This window comes from Scyliorhinus canicula, chromosome 1, assembly GCF_902713615.1.
Source record: "Scyliorhinus canicula chromosome 1, sScyCan1.1, whole genome shotgun sequence".
Lineage (NCBI taxonomy): Eukaryota > Metazoa > Chordata > Chondrichthyes > Carcharhiniformes > Scyliorhinidae > Scyliorhinus > Scyliorhinus canicula.
Window position 1 is genome coordinate 58,396,053 of NC_052146.1, and position 19,446 is coordinate 58,415,498.

Below are 19,446 nucleotides of genomic sequence, written 5' to 3' on the forward strand. Positions count from 1 at the left end.
GGGAGTGAGCCCCACTGTTGAAGGTCTTTTCTTACTTCCTCCACAGGTTGGTCAGGTTCCACGTGTGGATCTGTGTCCAGTCTCTGACTATCTGGATCCCCAGGTAACGGAGTCTGTTCTGGGCCGTTTTGAACGGGAGCCCTTTCAGCTCTGTCCCTCCCCCTTTTGGGTTCACTGAGAATGTCTCGCTTTTGCCCAGGTTAAGTTTGTAGCCCGAGAAGGTTCCAAACTCTTTCAGTATTTGCAATATTGCCTTCAGTCCGTCCTGTGGCTTTGAGACATAGAGGAGGTCATCTGCTTATGGTGAGACTCTGTGCTCTCGGTCTCCTCTCCGGATTCCCTTCCAGCTTTTTGGGTCCCGCAGGGCTATCGCCACGTGTTCGACCGCTAGCGCGAACAAGAGTGAGGACAGGGGGCAGCCTTGTCTTGTTCCTCTCTGTAGCTGGAAGTATTCAGAGCTGGTGGTGTTAGTTCGGACACTCGCTTTGGGAGCGTTATACAGGAGCCTCAGCCAGGGAGTGAATCCCGCTCTTAGCCCAACACCGTTCTAGTACCTCGAGGAGGTAGCTCCATTCAACTCTGTCAAAGGCCTTTTCTGCGTCCAGGGAGGCGATCACCTCTGGTGTTCTCTCCCGGGTTTGGGGGGGGGGATCAGGTTTTTAAAATCTTTTTTGGGTATTAGTGAGATTGTGGCCTGCGCTAGCGTTGGAGACAGAGTGCCCCCTGCCAGTGAGTCTGCGAACACGTCCCTTCGGTGTGGGGCCAGGACTGGTGCAAATTTTTTGTAGACGTCCGCCGGGAACCTGTCAAGTCCCGGTGCCTTCCCTGCCTGCATGGAGCTGATGCTCTCCATGATTTCTCCCAGGTCTATTGGCGCTTCCAGCTCCCCCCATCTGTCTCTCTCTCTCCCCCCCCCCCCCGCCCGCCAGTTCCAGTCCGTCTAGGATGGGGAGGAATAGTTAGAGGTGGGGTGAAACACAGGGTCTCGCAGTACGCCGATGGAGGCAAGATGGCACAGTGGGTGGCACTGTTGCTGCATAGCTCCAGGTTCCCAGGTTCGATTCCCGGCTTGGGTCACTGCCTCTGCGGAGTCTGCATGTTCTCCCCGTGTCTACGTGGGTTTACTCCGGGTGCTCTGGTTTCCTACCAGAGTCTAAAGATGTGGGGGTTATGTGGATTGGCCATGCTAAATTGCCACTTAGTGTCGAAAAGGTTAGGTGGGGTTACTGGGATAGGGTTGAGCTGTGGGCTTAAGCAGGGTGCTCTTTACAAGGGCTGGTGCAGACTCGATGGGCCGAATAGCCTCATTCTGCACTATAAATTCTATGATTCTACATGTGAACGATCCTGAGGCATCAATAGGTAACATTACGGGAATCGTGCAGCATTTTGGGGACTTTTCTGGTTTCAAGATAAATATAGGAAAGAGTGAATACTTTGTGGTTGGGTTGGTGAGGCAGGGAGGGGGTTTAGGGGGCACCATTTCGGCTAGCTGCAAGTCATATTCGGTATTTGGGTGTCCAGATAGGAGGGGACTGGGGGGTTTTCAGGAGGTTGAATTACACAAATCTGGTGGTAAAGGTGAAAGTGGACTTGAAAAGATGGGACAGTCTCCCATTAATTCTGGCGGGCAGAGTGCAATCGGTTAAGATGAACATCTTGCTGAGACTTTTATTCTTATTCCAGTGCCTTCCAATATTCTAACCCAAGGCTTTTTTCAGAGAGATTGATAGTCTGGTGACTGGGTTCATTTGGGCAGCTAAGAGTCCAACAAACAGGATGACATTGCTGCAGAGGGAGAGTAATTAGTGAGCTTGGCCTTGCCAAAGTTTCTATACTTTTTTTAGGCAGCTAATGCTGAACGGTGCTAGAGTGGTTTGGAGATTCCGATGAGTTTTGGGTTCGGGTGGAAGCAGAGTCTGTGATGGGAGCAAGCCTAACAGCGCTGGTATCAGCTCCGTTACTGGTGGCGCCAAAGACTAAGTTGGTCGTAGTAGCCACGTTAAACATTTGGAGGCAACTCCACCATCACTTTAACTTGAGGGCCGCCACTAGGCTCACATCCATCTGTGTGAATCAATTATTCAAACTTGCTCGGTCAGAGGCGAAATTTAGGGAATGGAAGGGTAAATGTTTAGAGAAAGTGGGAGACTTGTGTTTAGATGGTCAGTTCTCTAGCTTAGGGTAACTGAGAGAAAAGCATGGGCTCACTGATGCTGATGGGTTCAGTTATCTCCAGGTGCACAGCTGGGTCAAAAAGTACTTTTCAACCTTTCCGACGAAGCATCCTTCTACCTTGCTTGAAATAATCTTCTCCTGCTCTGGTTCGGATGTGGCCAGCATGTTAAGTACGTACCAACGAATGATGGGGGAGGAGATGGGCTCTGTTGAGGGTGTGAAGGCAAAGTGGATGGAGGAGCTGGGACCAATCTTGGAGGAGGTGGTTTGGAGTGAGGCGCTGAGTAAGTTGAGTCTCACCCATTGAAAATGCTGTTCCGGGCACACCTTACGAAGGATAAAATTAGTCGATTGGTTGAAGGAGCGGATGACAGATGCGACAGCGTCCAGGGAGTCCGACACATCATGCGCACATGTTCTGGTCATGCTCAAAGCTGGTGGACTTCTGGAGGTCCTTTTTTGAGACTACGTTGGCAATTCTGAACATTGGATTGGAGCCTTGCCCATTAGTGGCGATATTTGGGGCTTTGGTTATGCCACAACTCCAGACGGGTGCAGACATACTGGTGGCAAGGAGCCGGATCCTCATGGGCCGAAGGTCGACTACACTGCCAAGCGCCTCGGGGTGGCTGAGTGACTTGGGAGTTAAATTTACCATGAGAGGATCAGTGGGAGGGTTTCACTGCAGATGGCGGCCATTTATATAGTACTTTAAAGAGCTCGTCACTGTTAACTGATGGGTGGGGTGCCCGTTTATCTAGTACTTTAAAGAGCTGGTACTGTTAGCTATTGAGTGCGGGGGGGGCGGATTTAGTAACTAAATTTTACTGTTGTAAGGCAAGTGGGGTGGGGGAGCGGTCTCTTACTGTTCAATTGTTATTCTGTGTTTTGTAGGTTTTGTATTAAAATTGTTTAGAAATTTCAATAAAAATATTTCCGAAAGAATAAAGGGCAAGTAGGACAAGTGATTCAAACTTGTGAGTGGCAAATTTAGATTGCTGCAAGCACCGTCTCATACAATGTCATAATAAAGCAAAACAGCCCAGAATCTCATAGTAAATAACTGAATACTGCAATGAGTGAAGACAGAGAGATTTGGTCTTCCACATCCATAATCATCTTGTGACTACGCTTTTTTTTTTAAAAAAGAGCAATTTAACTATATGCAATTTATTACTAATCTTAATAAATAACTTCTTGGACGTCACCTAAGGGATAGCGAGCTGAACAACATTGAATTCATTCGCGCAGCTTTTAGAAATTTTGGTACTAGTACAGAAAAATTACTTTTTCAATAAAACTCCAAACAAAGCATTGATAATTATTCAAATTTACTGAGTTAATGTAAAGAAATATTTCCCCCTTGCTTGTCCTCTGTTACTCCTGACTCGACTAGAAAACACGTGTGCTGAGGGGTCTGGTTCCATATAATATTCACCAATTGTATTCGCCCAAGCAATATTCTTATTTTGTAAGGCTAAATGGTATGTGGTGCTGAGTCATTCATTCAGATGGGAGGCACCACAGGTGAGGTTGGTATCTTTTCTCAAATTCCCACGTAAATGGCGACTCTGGCTGGGAACACTCAATAACAAAATCAGGAGCAGATATTGTACAGAGGTTTCCTGCACCAAAGAAGTTGACAAAATTCAAATCTCCCCCCACCCCCCGACTATCATCCCAGCTAAAATTCAGGAATGAAACCTCTTTCTTGGTGTAATTGGCTTATTAGTACAGCAGTGAATTACCCATAACGCTATCAGGAATATAAAAACAGTACTCTGTTTGTACCCTCTGTTCATTCGGCTCACCCTCAGTTTACAAAAAGCATTGTAAATGAAAAGTACAAAAACTCAAAAGTTGACAATTCCTTTAGTCACCAGAAGGTTGAATTTTGAAATGTTGACACAATTCTTTCATTGAACTCTAGCTGTACTTGAGTAGTGCAGCGATAAAGCTGTACAGGTCAGAAGGTCTGAGTTCATTTTTCTGAGTTAGGTAATTGATCTTAGCCGAAATTAGCAATTCGGCACTGAAATTCGTTTAAATATCCACTGACTGGACAGGGTGGGAGAAGAGCAAAAAAATTATTGCTAGCCAGAATTTCTAATGATTCCTCTGAAAAAGCATGTATTTGGATACCAAGGTAGATTGGCTTCACCTACGATGCCCTGCACAAATATTGCTGCACTTCCAGTGTTTTGTTTTACATATAAAGAAAGAGCTGCTGACACTTGAGGAACCAAACTTTAGGTTGGGAATGTGCAAAAGGAAGAAAATTAGAGAATTACTTTAGGACAAAACATTTGGCTTCTTTGTTCAGTTAAATTGATGGTCGAGGCTGAAACATTCAGCTCATTTAAAAGGTACCTGGGTCTGCATCTGAAGTGCTGTAAATGTACATGGGTATGGAGCTGGAAAATGGGATTAAAATGAGCAGTTTGTTCCCTTTCCCCTTTTTTTGAATGCCCTCTTTCTGCACCCTGATGTTTCTATGGTTTTTATTTTGATTTTAATCCATCACTTTAGCACCTAATTCATCTTACCTCCTCTTCCTCTTGCGATTCTGCTGTTGGACCATTGCGAGTTTCTTGAAAAAGAATTTTTTTCATTTTTCTATATTGAAGATTATCCAGCTCTCGAACAGCATCTTTTGTTCTTGCAATAAGGTCACAAAGAACTCTTTGTGGATGTTCCCGGCGAACAAAATCATGCTGATAAGACAGACATAGCAAATTATCAATGTCCAAAAGCTGAACAAAAATCGGTGCATGATTATCTATATTATCTACAGAATATAAAAGAGAATGCTGGAAAATACTTCCTCTTCATTATTTAGGAAAAAAGATCAGTTTGGGAAGCAAACCATGTGCAGTATATTTTAAAAATGGTATTGTGATTTGTACACAAAAGTAATCTCAATGTAACTGAGCAACTGAACACATTTTCAATGTTTGTAGCAAGATTTTTATTTTCATTTAAGCATTCTTGTGATGTTCATCGTGGACTATGGGTAAATTTCAAGAAATGTGTACTTTCCAGCCAGTGTTCGAAGCAATTATCCAGACTGTAATTGGAATATTTATGGACACATGTAGGTACACATTGCTGTAGACGATGTATGGGCAGTCTACCCATGCTACAAATGCACCATTCCCTTTTCACACATCGAAAGCATGAACCAGAATGTTAACACTGTATGTCGCAAGTATAATATGAAACACAATTGACTCATTAGCACATAATAATATTTTAAGATTCATTAGTTGTATTCTTTCCAGTAACAAATCAGGTCAGATTCCATGTATATCAATTCCAAAATGGCTACTTGTGTGGCTTGAAAGAGAACATACAAATATTTAAGTAGCTGTCGTTATTCTTGGTAGCAAATAAACATGAAATGAAATCATGGAAATATGGATTGTGAATACTATGTCTAATTCTTCTCACCAAGACAAATGTGAGCTATTAAGAGTTGGTGTAAAAAGAAAAGCAAAGTTCTCCTGTGAAAGAAGAGAACTGATATGCTACTTGAAAAAGTTGGACAATGGCTGCAAGATCATAACTGAAGGCAACTTGAGGTCCATCAATAGTTCTTCAGACAAATGTAATGTGCTTTCAGGTAGAGTCAGAGTGAAAATCCTTCAGGCATTTTAGAAACTGACATTTTGATGTAAGAACTAGGAATGACCAAATATGCTTCATTCCTTTTCTTTATAGTACTAAATGACACAAATTTGGATAGTGATTGGGTATGCAATTCAAGTGATACAGGGCACACAATTCATACATTAATATGTAAACAGTGGCAACAAAAGTCGAAATACTCAGGTCTTGTAGAGTTGACTCTGCAGGTTGATTAACTTAAAAGGTTAACTCGGTTTCTTTCTTCATATTTGCTGCCAGGCCAGTGTATCTCCAGCATCCATAGTATTTTACTTTCAACTAGTGGAATGTTTTACTCTCTCGAGTACACCTTTTTAAAAAATAAATTTAACAATTTTTGCCAAATCCTTTTTAAAAAAATGTTTTCAGTGTTTTCCTTTTCATTTATCAGATAGCTTTTACATTTTGGGATTTGGAACCACTTTTTCCACATGAAGGATGTGAAATAAAAGCACAATGTTGCTTTTTTAAACTAAAATCACCAAAATTAAAAACACACTGGGGCATTAAGCAATGTTTCAACCAAAACCAAAGACAATAATCAAGCTATCAAATTCTGCTAAGTGGCAATTATCAGAAGACAATCGAGTTGGAAAACCCTAGTGGTTGAGTGATCCAGTGAACTCAGTAGGGATTTATCTGCTGTCAATTTGCCTCTGTGGATGGGTACAGGGAACTTAAATTAAGAGCGAAAACAAAAAAAAAAGGACAGATTCAGATAATTAGAAAGCAGATGGTTACTTAGGTGTTTTTTGAGTTAACCAAGATGACCAACTGATATGATAAGTTATTTAATTTGTATCATACAAAGACAAGCTGGTTATACAGTAGTCCCCCGTTATACCGCGCCCCGCAATACCGCGGTTCTCGATATACCGCGGGGGGGATTATGGACCCCAACTGTCAGTTGTGTCAATTTCAGCGGCCGGCTGATTATTTCAGTGAGAGCAGCTTCCCTCTCTGGATCAAAGTGAGCCGGCCGCTGAAATTGACACTGCTGGCTGCTCTCTCCCTCCAATCAGAAACATTAAAACTTAAAAGTTGGATTGGAGGGAGAGAGCAGCCAGCAGTGTCAATTTCAGCGGCCGGCTCACTTTGATCCGGAGAGGGAAGCTGCTCTCACTGAAATAATCAGCCGGCCGCTGAAATTGACACTGCCGAGGGGGGGGCGGGTGTTGGGGGGGAGAAGAGGGGGGGCGGGTGTTGGGGGGGGGGGGAGGGAGAAGAGGGGGGGTGGGTGTAGGGGGGGGCGGGTGTTGGGGGGGGGGAGAAGAGGGGGGGTGGGTGTAGGGGGGGCGGGTGTTGGGGGGGGAGAAGAGGGGGGGCGGGTGTTGGGGGGGGGAGAAGAGGGGGGGCGGGTGTTGGGGGGGGAGAAGAGGGGGGGCGGGTGTTGGGGGGGAGGGTGTTGGGGGGGGGAGAGGAGGTGGGGGGGAGAGGAGGGGGGGCGGGTGTTGGGGGGGGGAGAGGAGGGGGGGCGGGTGTTGGGGGGGAGAGGAGGGGGGGCGGGTGTTGGGGGGGAGAGGAGGGGGGGCGGGTGTGGGGGGGGAGAGGAGGGGGGGCGGGGGTTGGGGGGGGGGGGAGGGGGGGGGGGGTGTTGGGGGGGGAAGAGGAGGGGGTCGGGTGTTGGGGGGGGAGAGGAGGGGGCGGGTGTTGGGGGGAGAGGAGGGGGGCGGGTGTTGGGGGGAGAGGAGGGGGGCGGGTGTTGGGGGCGGGGAGGAGGGGGGCGGGTGTTGTGGGGGGGAGAGGAGGGGGGCGGGTATTGGGGGGGAGAGAGGAGGGGGGCGGGTGTTGGGGGGGAGAGGAGGGGGGCGGGTGTGGGGGAGACCCCCCTGTGGGTGTGGGGGAGACCCCCCTGGGGGTGTGGGGGAGAGAGGGGGGCCCTGCGGGTGTTGCGGGAGAGAGGGGGGTCCTGCGGGTGTTGGGGGGGAGAGGTGGGGGGGGCGGGTGTTGGGGGGAGCGGGTGTGGGCGGGTGTGGGGGAGACCCCCCCTGTGGGTGAGGGGGAGAGAGGGTGGACCTGCGGGTGTTGGGGGAGAGAGGGGGGCCCTGCGGGTGTTGGGGGACGGGGGAAGAGAGGGGGGCCCTGCGGGTGTTGGGGGACGGGGGAAGAGAGGGGGGCCCTGCGGGTGTTGGGGGACGGGGGAGGAGAGGGGGGGGAGGGGGCGAGCCGGAGGGTGTGGGGAGGGGGCGAGCCGGAGGGTGTGGGGAGGGGGCGAGCCGGAGGGTGTGGGGGGACAGGGGCAAGCTGGACGCTATGGGGGAGAGCAGGAGGGTGTGGGGGAGAGGGGGAGAGGGAGCGAGCCGGAAGGTGTGGGGGGAGAGGGGGCGAGCTGGACGCTGTGGGGGAGAGCAGGAGGGTGTGGGGGAGAGGGGGAGAGGGAGCGAGCCGGAAGGTGTGGGGGGAGAGGGGGCGAGCTGGACGCTGTGGGGGGAGAGGGGGCGAGCCGGAGGGGGCGAGCCGGAGGATGTGGGGGGAGAGGGGGCGAGCCGGAGGGTGTGGGGGGAGAGGGGGCGAGCCGGAGGGTGTTGGGGGGGAGAGGGGGCGAGCCGGAGGGTGTTGGGGGGGGGAGAGGGGGCGAGTCGGAGGGTGTGGGGGGGAGAGGGGTCTAGTTGGAGGATGTGGGGGGAGAGGGGGCAAGCGGAGGAAAAAAAAGAAATTGACACTGCCGGCTGCTCTCTCCCTCCAATCAGAAACATTAAAACTTAAAAGTTGGATTGGAGGGAGAGAACAGCGGGCAGTGTCAATTTCAGCGGCCGGCTGATTTCAGTGAGAGCAGCTTCCCTCTCCGGATCAAAGTGAGCCGGCCGCTGAAATTTTAATTGGATCCACGATGGGGGTTTTAAATTTATTTAAAAATCTATGCTAGCGCTTCCCATTGTGAGTCTACGGGGGTCTGACCTCTCCCCCCGCCCCCCGTAGCCACTCAATGGGAAGCGCTAGCATAGATTTTTAAATAAATTTAAAACCCCCATCGTGGATATCCGCGGCTCGGTTGCAACGCGGGTGGCTGTCTTGGACCCCAACATCCGCGTTATAAAGGGGGACTACTGTACTAGTTAAATGAGTTACAATTACAACTGTTATTCCATTTACTTGTTGTCTGAGAAATAAAACAGCTTAATGATATTTAGTACTTTAGATTCTTTTGAAAGAAAATTTTGGGTATACATGTGGAGACACTTGACAGAGCCATCCAGACTTGAAACGTTAGTACCTGTGGAGAGGGAAGGGAGCTATCAGACCTGCTGAGATTGTCCAGTATTTTCTGTTTTTGTGTAAGGGGAAATTAATGTCCAGTTTGGTTCACAAGAGCATCCTATTGCAACCGTGAGTTGTGCTGTTTTATGGTTAGAGATTAGGATTTGGCAGTACAAGCATACTACTAAACAGGGACCTCTAAGTGTAATCAGACAACAGACACTAAGTAAAAGGAAATTTCATGATAGGTAATCAAAAGCTTGCTCAGAGAGGTTTGCTGTGAATATCTCTCAAAGAAGGGAGAAAGGTGGAGAGGCAGAGACATTTAAGAAGGGAATTCCAGAACTTGGGACCTAGACAGTTGAAGGCACAGCTATCAAAATGATGGATCAAAGGAAATAAAGGATACATAACCAAGAGAGCAGATCTGAAGTTCATCAGAGATGCATTGGAGCATTTTTTTTGTTGGCTCAGGAGAACAGCTTTTATAAATTGCACCATCTCCAGTCTCTCCGAACAGAATCTCCAAGCCATGCTTGACACCTTCATGGAAGCATACCAAAGAATTGGCCTCCGCCTCAACTTCATGACTCAAGTCCTTTACGAACCCACCCCAGAGCAAGATCCGGTCTCTCTCTCTCTCCATCAAAATCAACAGAGAAACTCTATAAAACGTGGAACATTCCCCACCTGGAGAGCCACCTCTTCTCCAAGACCGACATGGATGCAGAGATCCAACATCATATCCAATCCATGAAAGCCTTCCAAGGGCGAGCGTCTTTGATGACTGCAACATGCTTGCTGACACGAAGATCTTTGTGTGCAAGGCAGTCAGTCTCCCAACTTTTCTATATGGCTCAGAAACTTGGGATTACATACAGACTCCACCTCAGACTCCCAAGGCCCTGGAGAGATACCATCGACGCGGTCCAAGACGGATTCTCAGAATCAGCTGGGAGGACAGGCATACCATCAGTGTACTTGAAGGAGCTTGGAACATCAGCATCGAGGCCATGATCATTCAAAACTAACTTCTCTTGGCCGGCCATGAGCTTAGGATGTTAGAGTTCCGACTGCCAAAGGAAATCTTCTTCACTCAGCTCAAGGAAGGCTCTCGAAGAAGAGGATGACAAAGGAAGTACCTCAAAGTCATCTTAAAGGCTTACCCCAAGAAATGCAACATAGACGTCAGTACCTGGGAGACCCTGGCTCAGAAGAGACCTACCTCAAGGAACCTTCTGATTGAAGGGACACAAATCTTTGAGGACACCCAACGGCAAGAGGAGGACCGGAAAAGGAGCCTGAGGAAGGAATACCTGTGATGTGGAGTTCAAGGACCGATCCCACCTGCCTAAGTTGCGGCTTCAGGTTCGGGCTCACCAGTCATGCAAGAACCCATGACCATTAACATGGAGTTTCTTAGGTGGACAATCATTCGAGTGATCGCTGAAGATGATTTCACAAGGGCAGCACGGTGGTGCAGTGGATAGTACTGCTGCCTCACGGCGCCGAGGTCCCAGGTTCGATCATGGCTCTGGGTCACTGTCCATGTGGAGTTTGCACATTCTCCCCGTGTTTGCGTGGGTTTCGCCCCCACAACCCAAAGATGTGCAGGGTAGGTGGATTGGCCACGCTAAATTGCCCCTTAATTGGGAAAAAAATTAATTGGGTACTCTAAAATTTAAAACAAAAAGATGATTTCACTTCGTGAAAGAAATGTAATTGGAGCAAATATTAAAATAACCAGTTTTATATTTGTTTCTCATTTATGTTCATCTCTCTCTCTCAAGCCTCCCCAGGAGACCACAAGTTCTGAAAATGAGCTGCTTAATGACAAAGGAAACACAAGTGACGAGAGCGACAAATTACTGCCCTTAAAACGCTAGTCTCTCTTTGCAATTCATTGCATAAAATGAAATATCCACCAATAAGTGGCACAGAAACAGGCCTTTTGACATAACTAGTCCCTGCGAGTACTTCAGCTCCACTCAAGCCATCTCCTATTGCGACTCATTTAACTCTGTCAGAAGACCCTCAGTTCAATTCTTCATCATTTGCTTCTCCAATCTCCCCACAAATGTACCCCGACAAGTCAGCTCAAATGCTCCTTATAATGTAAATTCCACATTCACATCAAGGTTTCTTTTGAATTGCGCATTTGATTTCTTTGTGGCCATATTTTATTGATGGCCTCCAGTTTTGCTGTTCTCCAGAAGAGACGACATCCAGCTTTTCATTCTTTCCTGATCGTATTAACTTTTTGCAGTTCTGGCATCGTGCTTGTAAATTTGTCTCGCATTCTCTCCGGTGCCAAAACAGCTTTTTAAATGATATGGTGGCCAGAACTGTACAGGTTTTGATAAGTTTAGCATACTTTCTCTACTTTTATTTCAATCCCTCCAGAAATAAAACCTAACATTTGGCTTGCTCGTTTAAAAACAAGATGGCCTCATTAATCTGCATCACTACTTTGTGATTTGTGTATTTGTATCCCTCAAATTCATTTTGCTTTGCCATTAAATTTAGATTCTTATTTTTAAAGTAATATGTGACCTCATTTTGCAAATCATCCTTAAGGGAGTGTGAAGGGAGAAGTTTCCTATAATCCAGACAGCCATCAAAATTCATAACTGTCTGAGGAAGAGATATTAAAAATGCAAGTCCTGGATGTTGAAACAATGGCTGCCATAGACAAACACAACCAAAGCCTCTTTGAAATACACAATGGGCAAAGTATTTCAAGGCAAGGCTGTCCAACCACCCGAGAGATTGCAAGTGACGCAGGTGGTATCAAGGAAATCTTCAGCAGAGAAAACAGGCTGATGGCTTTGCTCTTTCCCTGTCTCTCTTTTGAAATAAGTGTAATCTGGTTCATGACGCCACTTCTACCAAAAACCAGTGAACCAATATCTCATAATAATTGCAACAACTGCATCTGACTGCATCAAAGAAATCAGCTAACTCAAAAAGGCCTTAGTATTTAAAATCTATGCCCCGACAAAGGCACTTAATCGTATATTCTATCGCTTTTTTCAATTGGATCCCAACTTACTTCATCTTTAATACCTGTGTGCATGTGCCCTTCTGATACAAAAACCTTGTAACTCTAATAATTTTAAAAAAAAACTCACTTGCACTCTCAGTAGTGTCTTTACAGGGATTTGTAGCTGCAGTCAGAATGATAGACAGGCCTGTGATCACCGACTCCTATTATTTTCTGCATGGGGTTTGTGTGCCCCAACAAATTCCACAGGTTTTTTTGCATAACACCCTGCAATCAGCACTGGGTACAGTCACATGGGGTGCTAGAAAGGCACCATCAGACCCTAAAAACATTCAGGGCATCCTGCCACAAGTACCCCCATGACTGGGAAAAAAAAACTAGGTTTTCTTCGCCAGTCCAGTGATTTTACACCATTTGAATTAGTTTACAGACACCAAGTGAGAGTCCTCTGAAGCTAATCGAGGAAGAGGGGAGAAAATCTCCATGTTAGACCATGTAAGTGTTCCATGAACGATTCACGAGAGCCTGTGATGTGACACATGGACACTTAAAAATCGCCCAAACAGCAATCAAAAATAGGCAGATGGGTCCAATCCGCTCAGCCAGGAGACTACATGCTCCTGCCAATGTTGGGTGCACCCCTAAAAGTCCAGTTCAGTAGCCTCTACAGAGTAGCAAAGCAGCTCAAGCAAAGTAAACTGTCTAACTAATACCCCAGATCGTAGGAGAAAGCAAAGGCTGTCATGTCAACATGGTGAAATAATATCACAGCTGAGAATATGACAAGCAGGTTAACGTTCTGTCCAATAACAACAGACACGGAGGACGAGCGGAACAGTGAGGGCAAAATGGAATGAGATGTGGATAAGGCCCACACTGAACCCCCCTACTGTCCAGCTAGAAAACACAAATTCTAGTGAAAGTGGATACCATATTCATCTACTTAAATGCAGAGCAGTGAGGAGACCTGCCAAGATTTTGAGCCATTTTGATAAACAAGTCTGTGTTAGCAGCTCCAGACTTTAACTATGCATTTAAAGTAGTCAGACAAACATCAGAAACAGTATTCTACAGTAGAAAAAGAAACCCTAGGTTTATTTCTGCCTCTCAAACGCCGAGATACATCTCTGAAATGGATATAGACAAGACGTCAGTCTATACAAGCCACACCCATTTAACCTTTGTGGAGAAGTTCAAAATTCAAGAATGAAAGGTTATTCCTTTGGGAGTTTGTTTTACCAACCAGATTGTCTAAATATTATGCACGCTGCAGGGAAGTCGAATGCGACTGCGACCAGAACATAAAGAGACCGAGTTAGACCTGATGGGACAATCCAGATCATGGTTAAGAGAATGAATGGAAGTGAATGCATTTTTTTCGTTTTGTATTTTTAATGTGTAATGAAATTAATTTTATTTCAGTGTTTTGTGATGGGGGTGGTGGCTCACTGCTATGCCCTTTTATGTTTTTGAAAATATGATTTTTCATACTTTTAACTGACTGGAAACTTTGCCATTTGGACTGAGACAGGGCAAACTACTTAAAAATGCACGGTCACAGTCCAATATGAAGGTGAGAAACAAACAAACCACCTTCAGGGGAGTGTGATGAACGAGACACCGCCTATAATTCAAACATACATCAAAAATCATAACTAAAAGGCATTAAAATGCAAAGCACTGGATACTGAAGCAACGGCTGCCACAGACAGATGACCAAAACCTACTAGAAATACACAATGGGTTAAGTATTTCAAGGCAAGGCTGCCTTTGAGACAGATTGCAAGAGACACAGATGGTGTCAAAAAAGTCTTCAGCAGAGGGAACAGGCTGCACAATCTACCTCTTTCTCCTTTGAAATAAGTGCATCCTCAGTTTGAGAAGCCTATCAGTGAACCAAGATCTCATAATAATGGCAACACACATTCTACATCTTGACTGCATCCAAAAAAGCAGCGAACTTAAATAGTGTTTAAAATCTAGACCGTCCTGGAGGAACACAGATTTTTCAACTCAGTGAATCAAGAGATATGCAGAGGACGCAGGGGAAGTGGAGTTGAGGCACAAGATCAGCCATGAGCATACGGAATGGTAAAGCAAGCTAGAGGGTCACATGGCCTTCGACTGCTCTTATTTCTCATGTTCTAACGTCCTTGGGTTTTCAGGTTATTGACCAATTATCTGGTTTCAAATGTTGGGGACATGATTAAGAAGTTTGCACATGGTACAAAGAAAAGTAGCATATGGAATACAATCCAAAGAAGTGCAAGAATTAATTTAGGAAGTGCATGCTCAATAAATGGTGCAATACGGGAGAGTGTAGAGAAACAGAGCACTGAGTGCATGTACCCAGATTCTGAAAATAGCAAGACAAGTAGATCAGGTGGTTAAGATGGCAAGCCACATACATTTCTTAACTAGCCACAACACAGAATACAAGAATAGGTAGGCTATGGAAAACGGCATTAAAAAAATTAGGCTATAGCGAAAATACTGCACACCGTTCTGGTCATCACATTACAAGAAGAATATGATCACATTAGAGAGAAATTTAGCTAGAAGGAAAGACTGGATAGCCTGGGGCCATTTTCTTTGGATCAGAGGCAGTGGAGGAGAGATTTAATTGAGGTGCATAAAATTCTGAGGGGTTGAGAAAAGTAGATAAGAGATCAATACCAGGGGCATAAATTTCAAGAAATTGACAAAATTAGAAAAGGTGTTAAAGGGAATTTTCTTTTTAACCCAGAATAGAACATAGAACAGAACAGTACAGCACAGTACAGGCCCTTCGGCCCACGATGTGCCGACCATTTATCCTAATCTAAGATCAACCTAACCTACACCCCTTCAATTTACTGCTGTCCATGAGTCGCTTAAACGTCCCTAATGACTGACTCCACCACCTCTGCTGGCAGTGCATTCCACGCCATCCACCACACTCTGTATAAAGAACCTACCCCTGATATCTCCCCTATACCTTCCTCCAATCACCTTAAAATTGTATGCCCTTGTGACAGCCATTTCCACCCTGGGGAATGTCTCTGGCTATCCACTCTATTCATGCCTCTCATCACATTGTACACCTCTAACAAGTCACCTGTCTTCCTTCTTCGCTCCAGTGAGAAAACCCTAGCTCCTTCAACCTTTCTTCATAAGACATGCCCTCCAGTCCAGGCAGCATCCTGGTAAATCTCCTCTGCACCCTCTCCAAAGCATCCACATCCTTCTTATAATGAGGCGATCAGAACTGGATACAATATTCCAAGTGTGGTCTGACCAGTTTTATAAAGCTGCAGCAAAACCTCTTAAACTCAATCCCCTTGTTAATGAAAGCCAACACACCATACGCCTTCTTAACAACCCGATCAACCTGGGTGGCAACTTTGAGGGATCCATGTACATGGACCCCAAATCCCTCTGTTCCTCCACACTTTCAAGAATCCTGCCTTTAACAGGATTCTGTATTAAAATTCTGCCTTTATCCTGTATTAAGCATTCAAATTTGACCTTCCAAAATGAATCACTACACATTTATCTTGGTTGAACTCCATCTGCTACTTCTCAACCCAGGTCTGCACCGTAGTAACCTGCAACAGCCCTCAACACTATCTACAACTCCACCAACCTCCATGTCATCGGCAAACTTACTAACTCACCCTTCCGCTTCCTCATCCAAGTCATTTATAAAAACCACAAAGAGCAGAGGTCCCAGAACAGATCCCTGCCCAACCTTCATCAATGTGTCTCGTCACATCCTCAAAGAATTCAATGAGGCTTGTGAGGCATGACCTGCCCCTCACAAAGCCATGCTGACTATCTTTAATCAAACTATGCTTTTATAAAGCATAAATCCTATCTCTCAGAATCCTTTGCAATATTTTGCTCACCACAGGCATAAGACTAACTGGTCTGTAATTCCCAGGGATTTCCCTATTCCCTTTCTTGAACAGTGGAACAACATTCGCCTCCCTCCAATCACCCGGTACTACTCCAGTGGAGAGTGAGGACGCAAAGATCATCTCCAACGGCGCAGCAATCTCCGCTCTCGCTTCCCGTAGTAATCTTGGGTATATCCCGTCATGGGCAGAGGACTTCTCTTTCCTGATGCTTTTCAAAATTCCCAGCACATCCGCCTTCTTAATGCTTTTCAAAATTCCCAGCACATCCGCCTTCTTAATATCAACCTGTTCAAGTCTATTAACCTGGTTCACACTGTTCCCATGGGCAACAAGTCTCTCTAGTGAATACTGAAGCAAAATATTCATTTAGAGCCTCCCCTATCTCCTCAGATTCGAGGCACAAGTTCCCTCCACTAACCCTGATCGGCCCTACTCTCACTCTGATCATCCTCTTATTTATCACATAAGTGTAGGATGCCTTGGGGTTTTCCCTAATCCTTCCCGCCAGGGCTTTTTCATGCCCCCTTCTAGCTCTCCCAAGTCCATTTTTGAGTTCCTTCCTGGCTACCTTGTAACCCTCTCAAGCCATGCCAGATCCTTGCTTCCTCAACCTTAAGTTTCCTTTTTCCTTTTGACGAGAAGCTCCATTTCTCATCATCCATAAGAACATAAGAACTAGGAGCAGGAGTAGGCCATCTGGCCCCTCGAGCCTGCTCCGCCATTCAATTAGATCATGGCTGATCTTTTGTGGCTCCTTCCAAGGCTCCTTCACCTTACCATTCCTTCCTCGTCTCAGTGGAACAAAACTATCCAGCACTCGCAGAAAGTGCTCCTTAAACAATCCCCATATTACTGTTGTGCATTTCCCCAAGAACAACTGTTCCCACTTTATGATCCTCAGCTCCTGTCTAATAGCAGTATAATTTCCCCTCCCCCAATTAAATACCTTCCCATACTGTCTGTTCCTATCCCTTCCATGACTATGGTAAAGGTCAAGTTGTCACCGAAATGCTCTCCCACTGAGACATCTGACACCGGAATGTTGTGGGGATTTGGAACTCGCTGTTTGATAGGGTGCAGAGGCTGAAACCCTCTCATTTTAAAATGAAAAAATCCTCAAGTGCTACAAAAGCTGGGAAAGTGGAATTTGGCTGAATAACCATCTTGGCTGGCTTAGCCACAACGGGCTGAATGGCCTCCTTCTATGGCATGAGATTTGTTTCTATGCTAGTTCAGACTTTAAACTGTTCTCACTTCAATGGTTTAAGATCCAGCAGCAGGCTTTTGAAGAATTGGTTTAATTAGTTATAAATTAACCAGAGCATAAAAAGATAACCCCTTGACAAATAGAGAATCAAATCTAGCATCCAATGCAACCAACTAAATTATCTAAAATCTTCCTCTCGTTAACAAACACAGCGTGTCACCACTTTGCAGAAAGGAGAGAAATAAATAAATATTTTTTAAAATTGAAACACTTGACAATTGACTTGGATAGTTCAATAAATTAATTTCAACCACTTCTAATCTATAATTTTCTATTTTGAAAATGTAAGTAACTAGCAATGACTGAGAATTCAGGTTACTCAGCACTGAGTAGTTAACATGGTAACACCTTAATCTACAACCTTTGTCTACCAGTACACAGGGGACTGATTTAACACCCCACATCTCCCTAAGCTGATGTATTTAAGTTTACAAGTCCAAATGCATCGTTTCTTATTTAAAATTAATTGAATCCGTTTTGTTTTAATTTGTGTTAACAAATTTGAAGTGCTTATGAATTCTTAAACACACATTAAAGCCTTGAGACTCATCAACACAGCCCAGTCCATCACGCAAACCGCCTCCCATCCATTGACTCGGTGCACACCTCCCACTGCCTTGAGAAAGCAGGCAGCATAATCAAGACCCCTACCACCCAGGTTATTCTCTCTTCCAACCTCTTCCATCGGGCAGGAGATACAAAAGTCTGAGAACACGCACTAACAGATTCCAAAACAGCTTCTTCCCCGCTGTTACCGGACTCCTGAATGACCCTCTTATGAACTGAACTGATCTCTCCATGCATCTTCTCTACTGAGTAGCAATACACTGTGTATTTATCGTATGTCCTATGTTTTTCATGTATGGAATGATCTGTCTGGATTGTATGCAGAACAATACTTTTCACTGTACCTCCCTACACATGACAACAAACCCCAAATCCAAACAAAACATAGGGAAATTACTGGTTTAAAAACTGACCATAAATTGATGCAAGGAAGGCTGCCAGGCCAACTGTGCAGCGAATTCAAAAAAAAATTCAAGAAATGAATGGATGACACTGCAGCCAAGAATAGAATAGTTTAGCCTTTAATGCTATTAAAGCATGGAAGAGATGACGTGAATTTTTTTTAAAGATATCGCATCGGCCAAAGTGCACCACAAATTTGAGAAATGTATTGCACTGTGGTATAAAAAGGCCATGAGTACCAATACAATCAAAATGCTCTTTTACTTTGACATGAATGCATAGTACTTCCCAATTTTCACATCGAGAAATTATGCAGAATTTATTATTAGTTAACCACTTTGGAGAGGGGGGCGAGGGAAAGGTGAATTGGTTTAAACATATAAATGTTTCAAAGGGACACTTCTAAATTTTATAAGTAATCAGCTATGAATCGCTCAATAATTTATTCATTTTTAAATTCTGAATCCAACAAATCAAGAGCATCCATAGTATTCACCAACGTATTTTAACCCATAATCCTGGTAATTAAACAGCAATGGCTTCTATGCTTATAATTTATTTTGAAAAGTGTGTTGTAGATAAAAATATAGATGGGCATTTAGCAGTTACTCACTGCGTTGGATATTTGTCCATATAATCAGTGGCCAAAGACAAAATTTTATTATCCTTTGTTAAAGTTGTTTTAAAATGTTGATTACACAGGTCCTGAACATGCTGAAGTTCAGTTGATGAACTGGATAATTAATTTTAATTTCTATATTATACTTTTTGAGAACACTGTGAAAGATAAACAAACCAATATTCGGAAAATAGACTCAAATACCACACCTGGTAAATTATTTCTAAGTAGGGTACAATTACAGGGTTTCAATACATTGCACTGAAATTAATGACAAACAAATGCATCATTTATTATTTAAATTGAATTTATTTTCAGTGATTGAAGACTGTGAATATTTATAACTGATCAGTACGGAATAAAGTACTCAGGTTCTTACCCGCAGAAGCTCCAATGATGTTGGTCGATCCTGTGGAATCTTCTGCAGACAGTAATCCACAAAATTTCTAAAAAAGTGAGACCTACCAAATATAAATCTGAAATTAGAAGCATTAAAATCTATTTTCAGCAACAATGTTTTTTTCTGAATTCCTTCATACTCCTACTTTCAGGAATCCATCAACAGCATAAATTTAAACTGTTTCGTCAGTCTCAAGATAACACAAAAGAGGTACCAACTTTAGATACTCTATTACCACCATAAAAT

The 19,446-nt window shown here is 44.7% G+C and overlaps 1 protein-coding gene across 5 annotated transcripts in view; it reads right to left on the reverse strand.

The window, feature by feature from the left end:
- Positions 1-19,446, reverse strand: part of taok3a (TAO kinase 3a) — a 193,133-nt gene that overhangs the window by 60,726 nt on the left and 112,961 nt on the right. For all 5 annotated transcript variants that reach the window (XM_038791257.1, XM_038791239.1, XM_038791219.1 and 2 more), the window contains 2 exons: positions 19,180-19,261; positions 4,725-4,892 (listed from right to left, as the gene is read on the reverse strand). In XM_038791257.1, the coding sequence (XP_038647185.1) occupies positions 4,725-4,892; positions 19,180-19,261 (250 nt within the window). The remainder of the gene's footprint in view (positions 1-4,724; positions 4,893-19,179; positions 19,262-19,446) is intronic.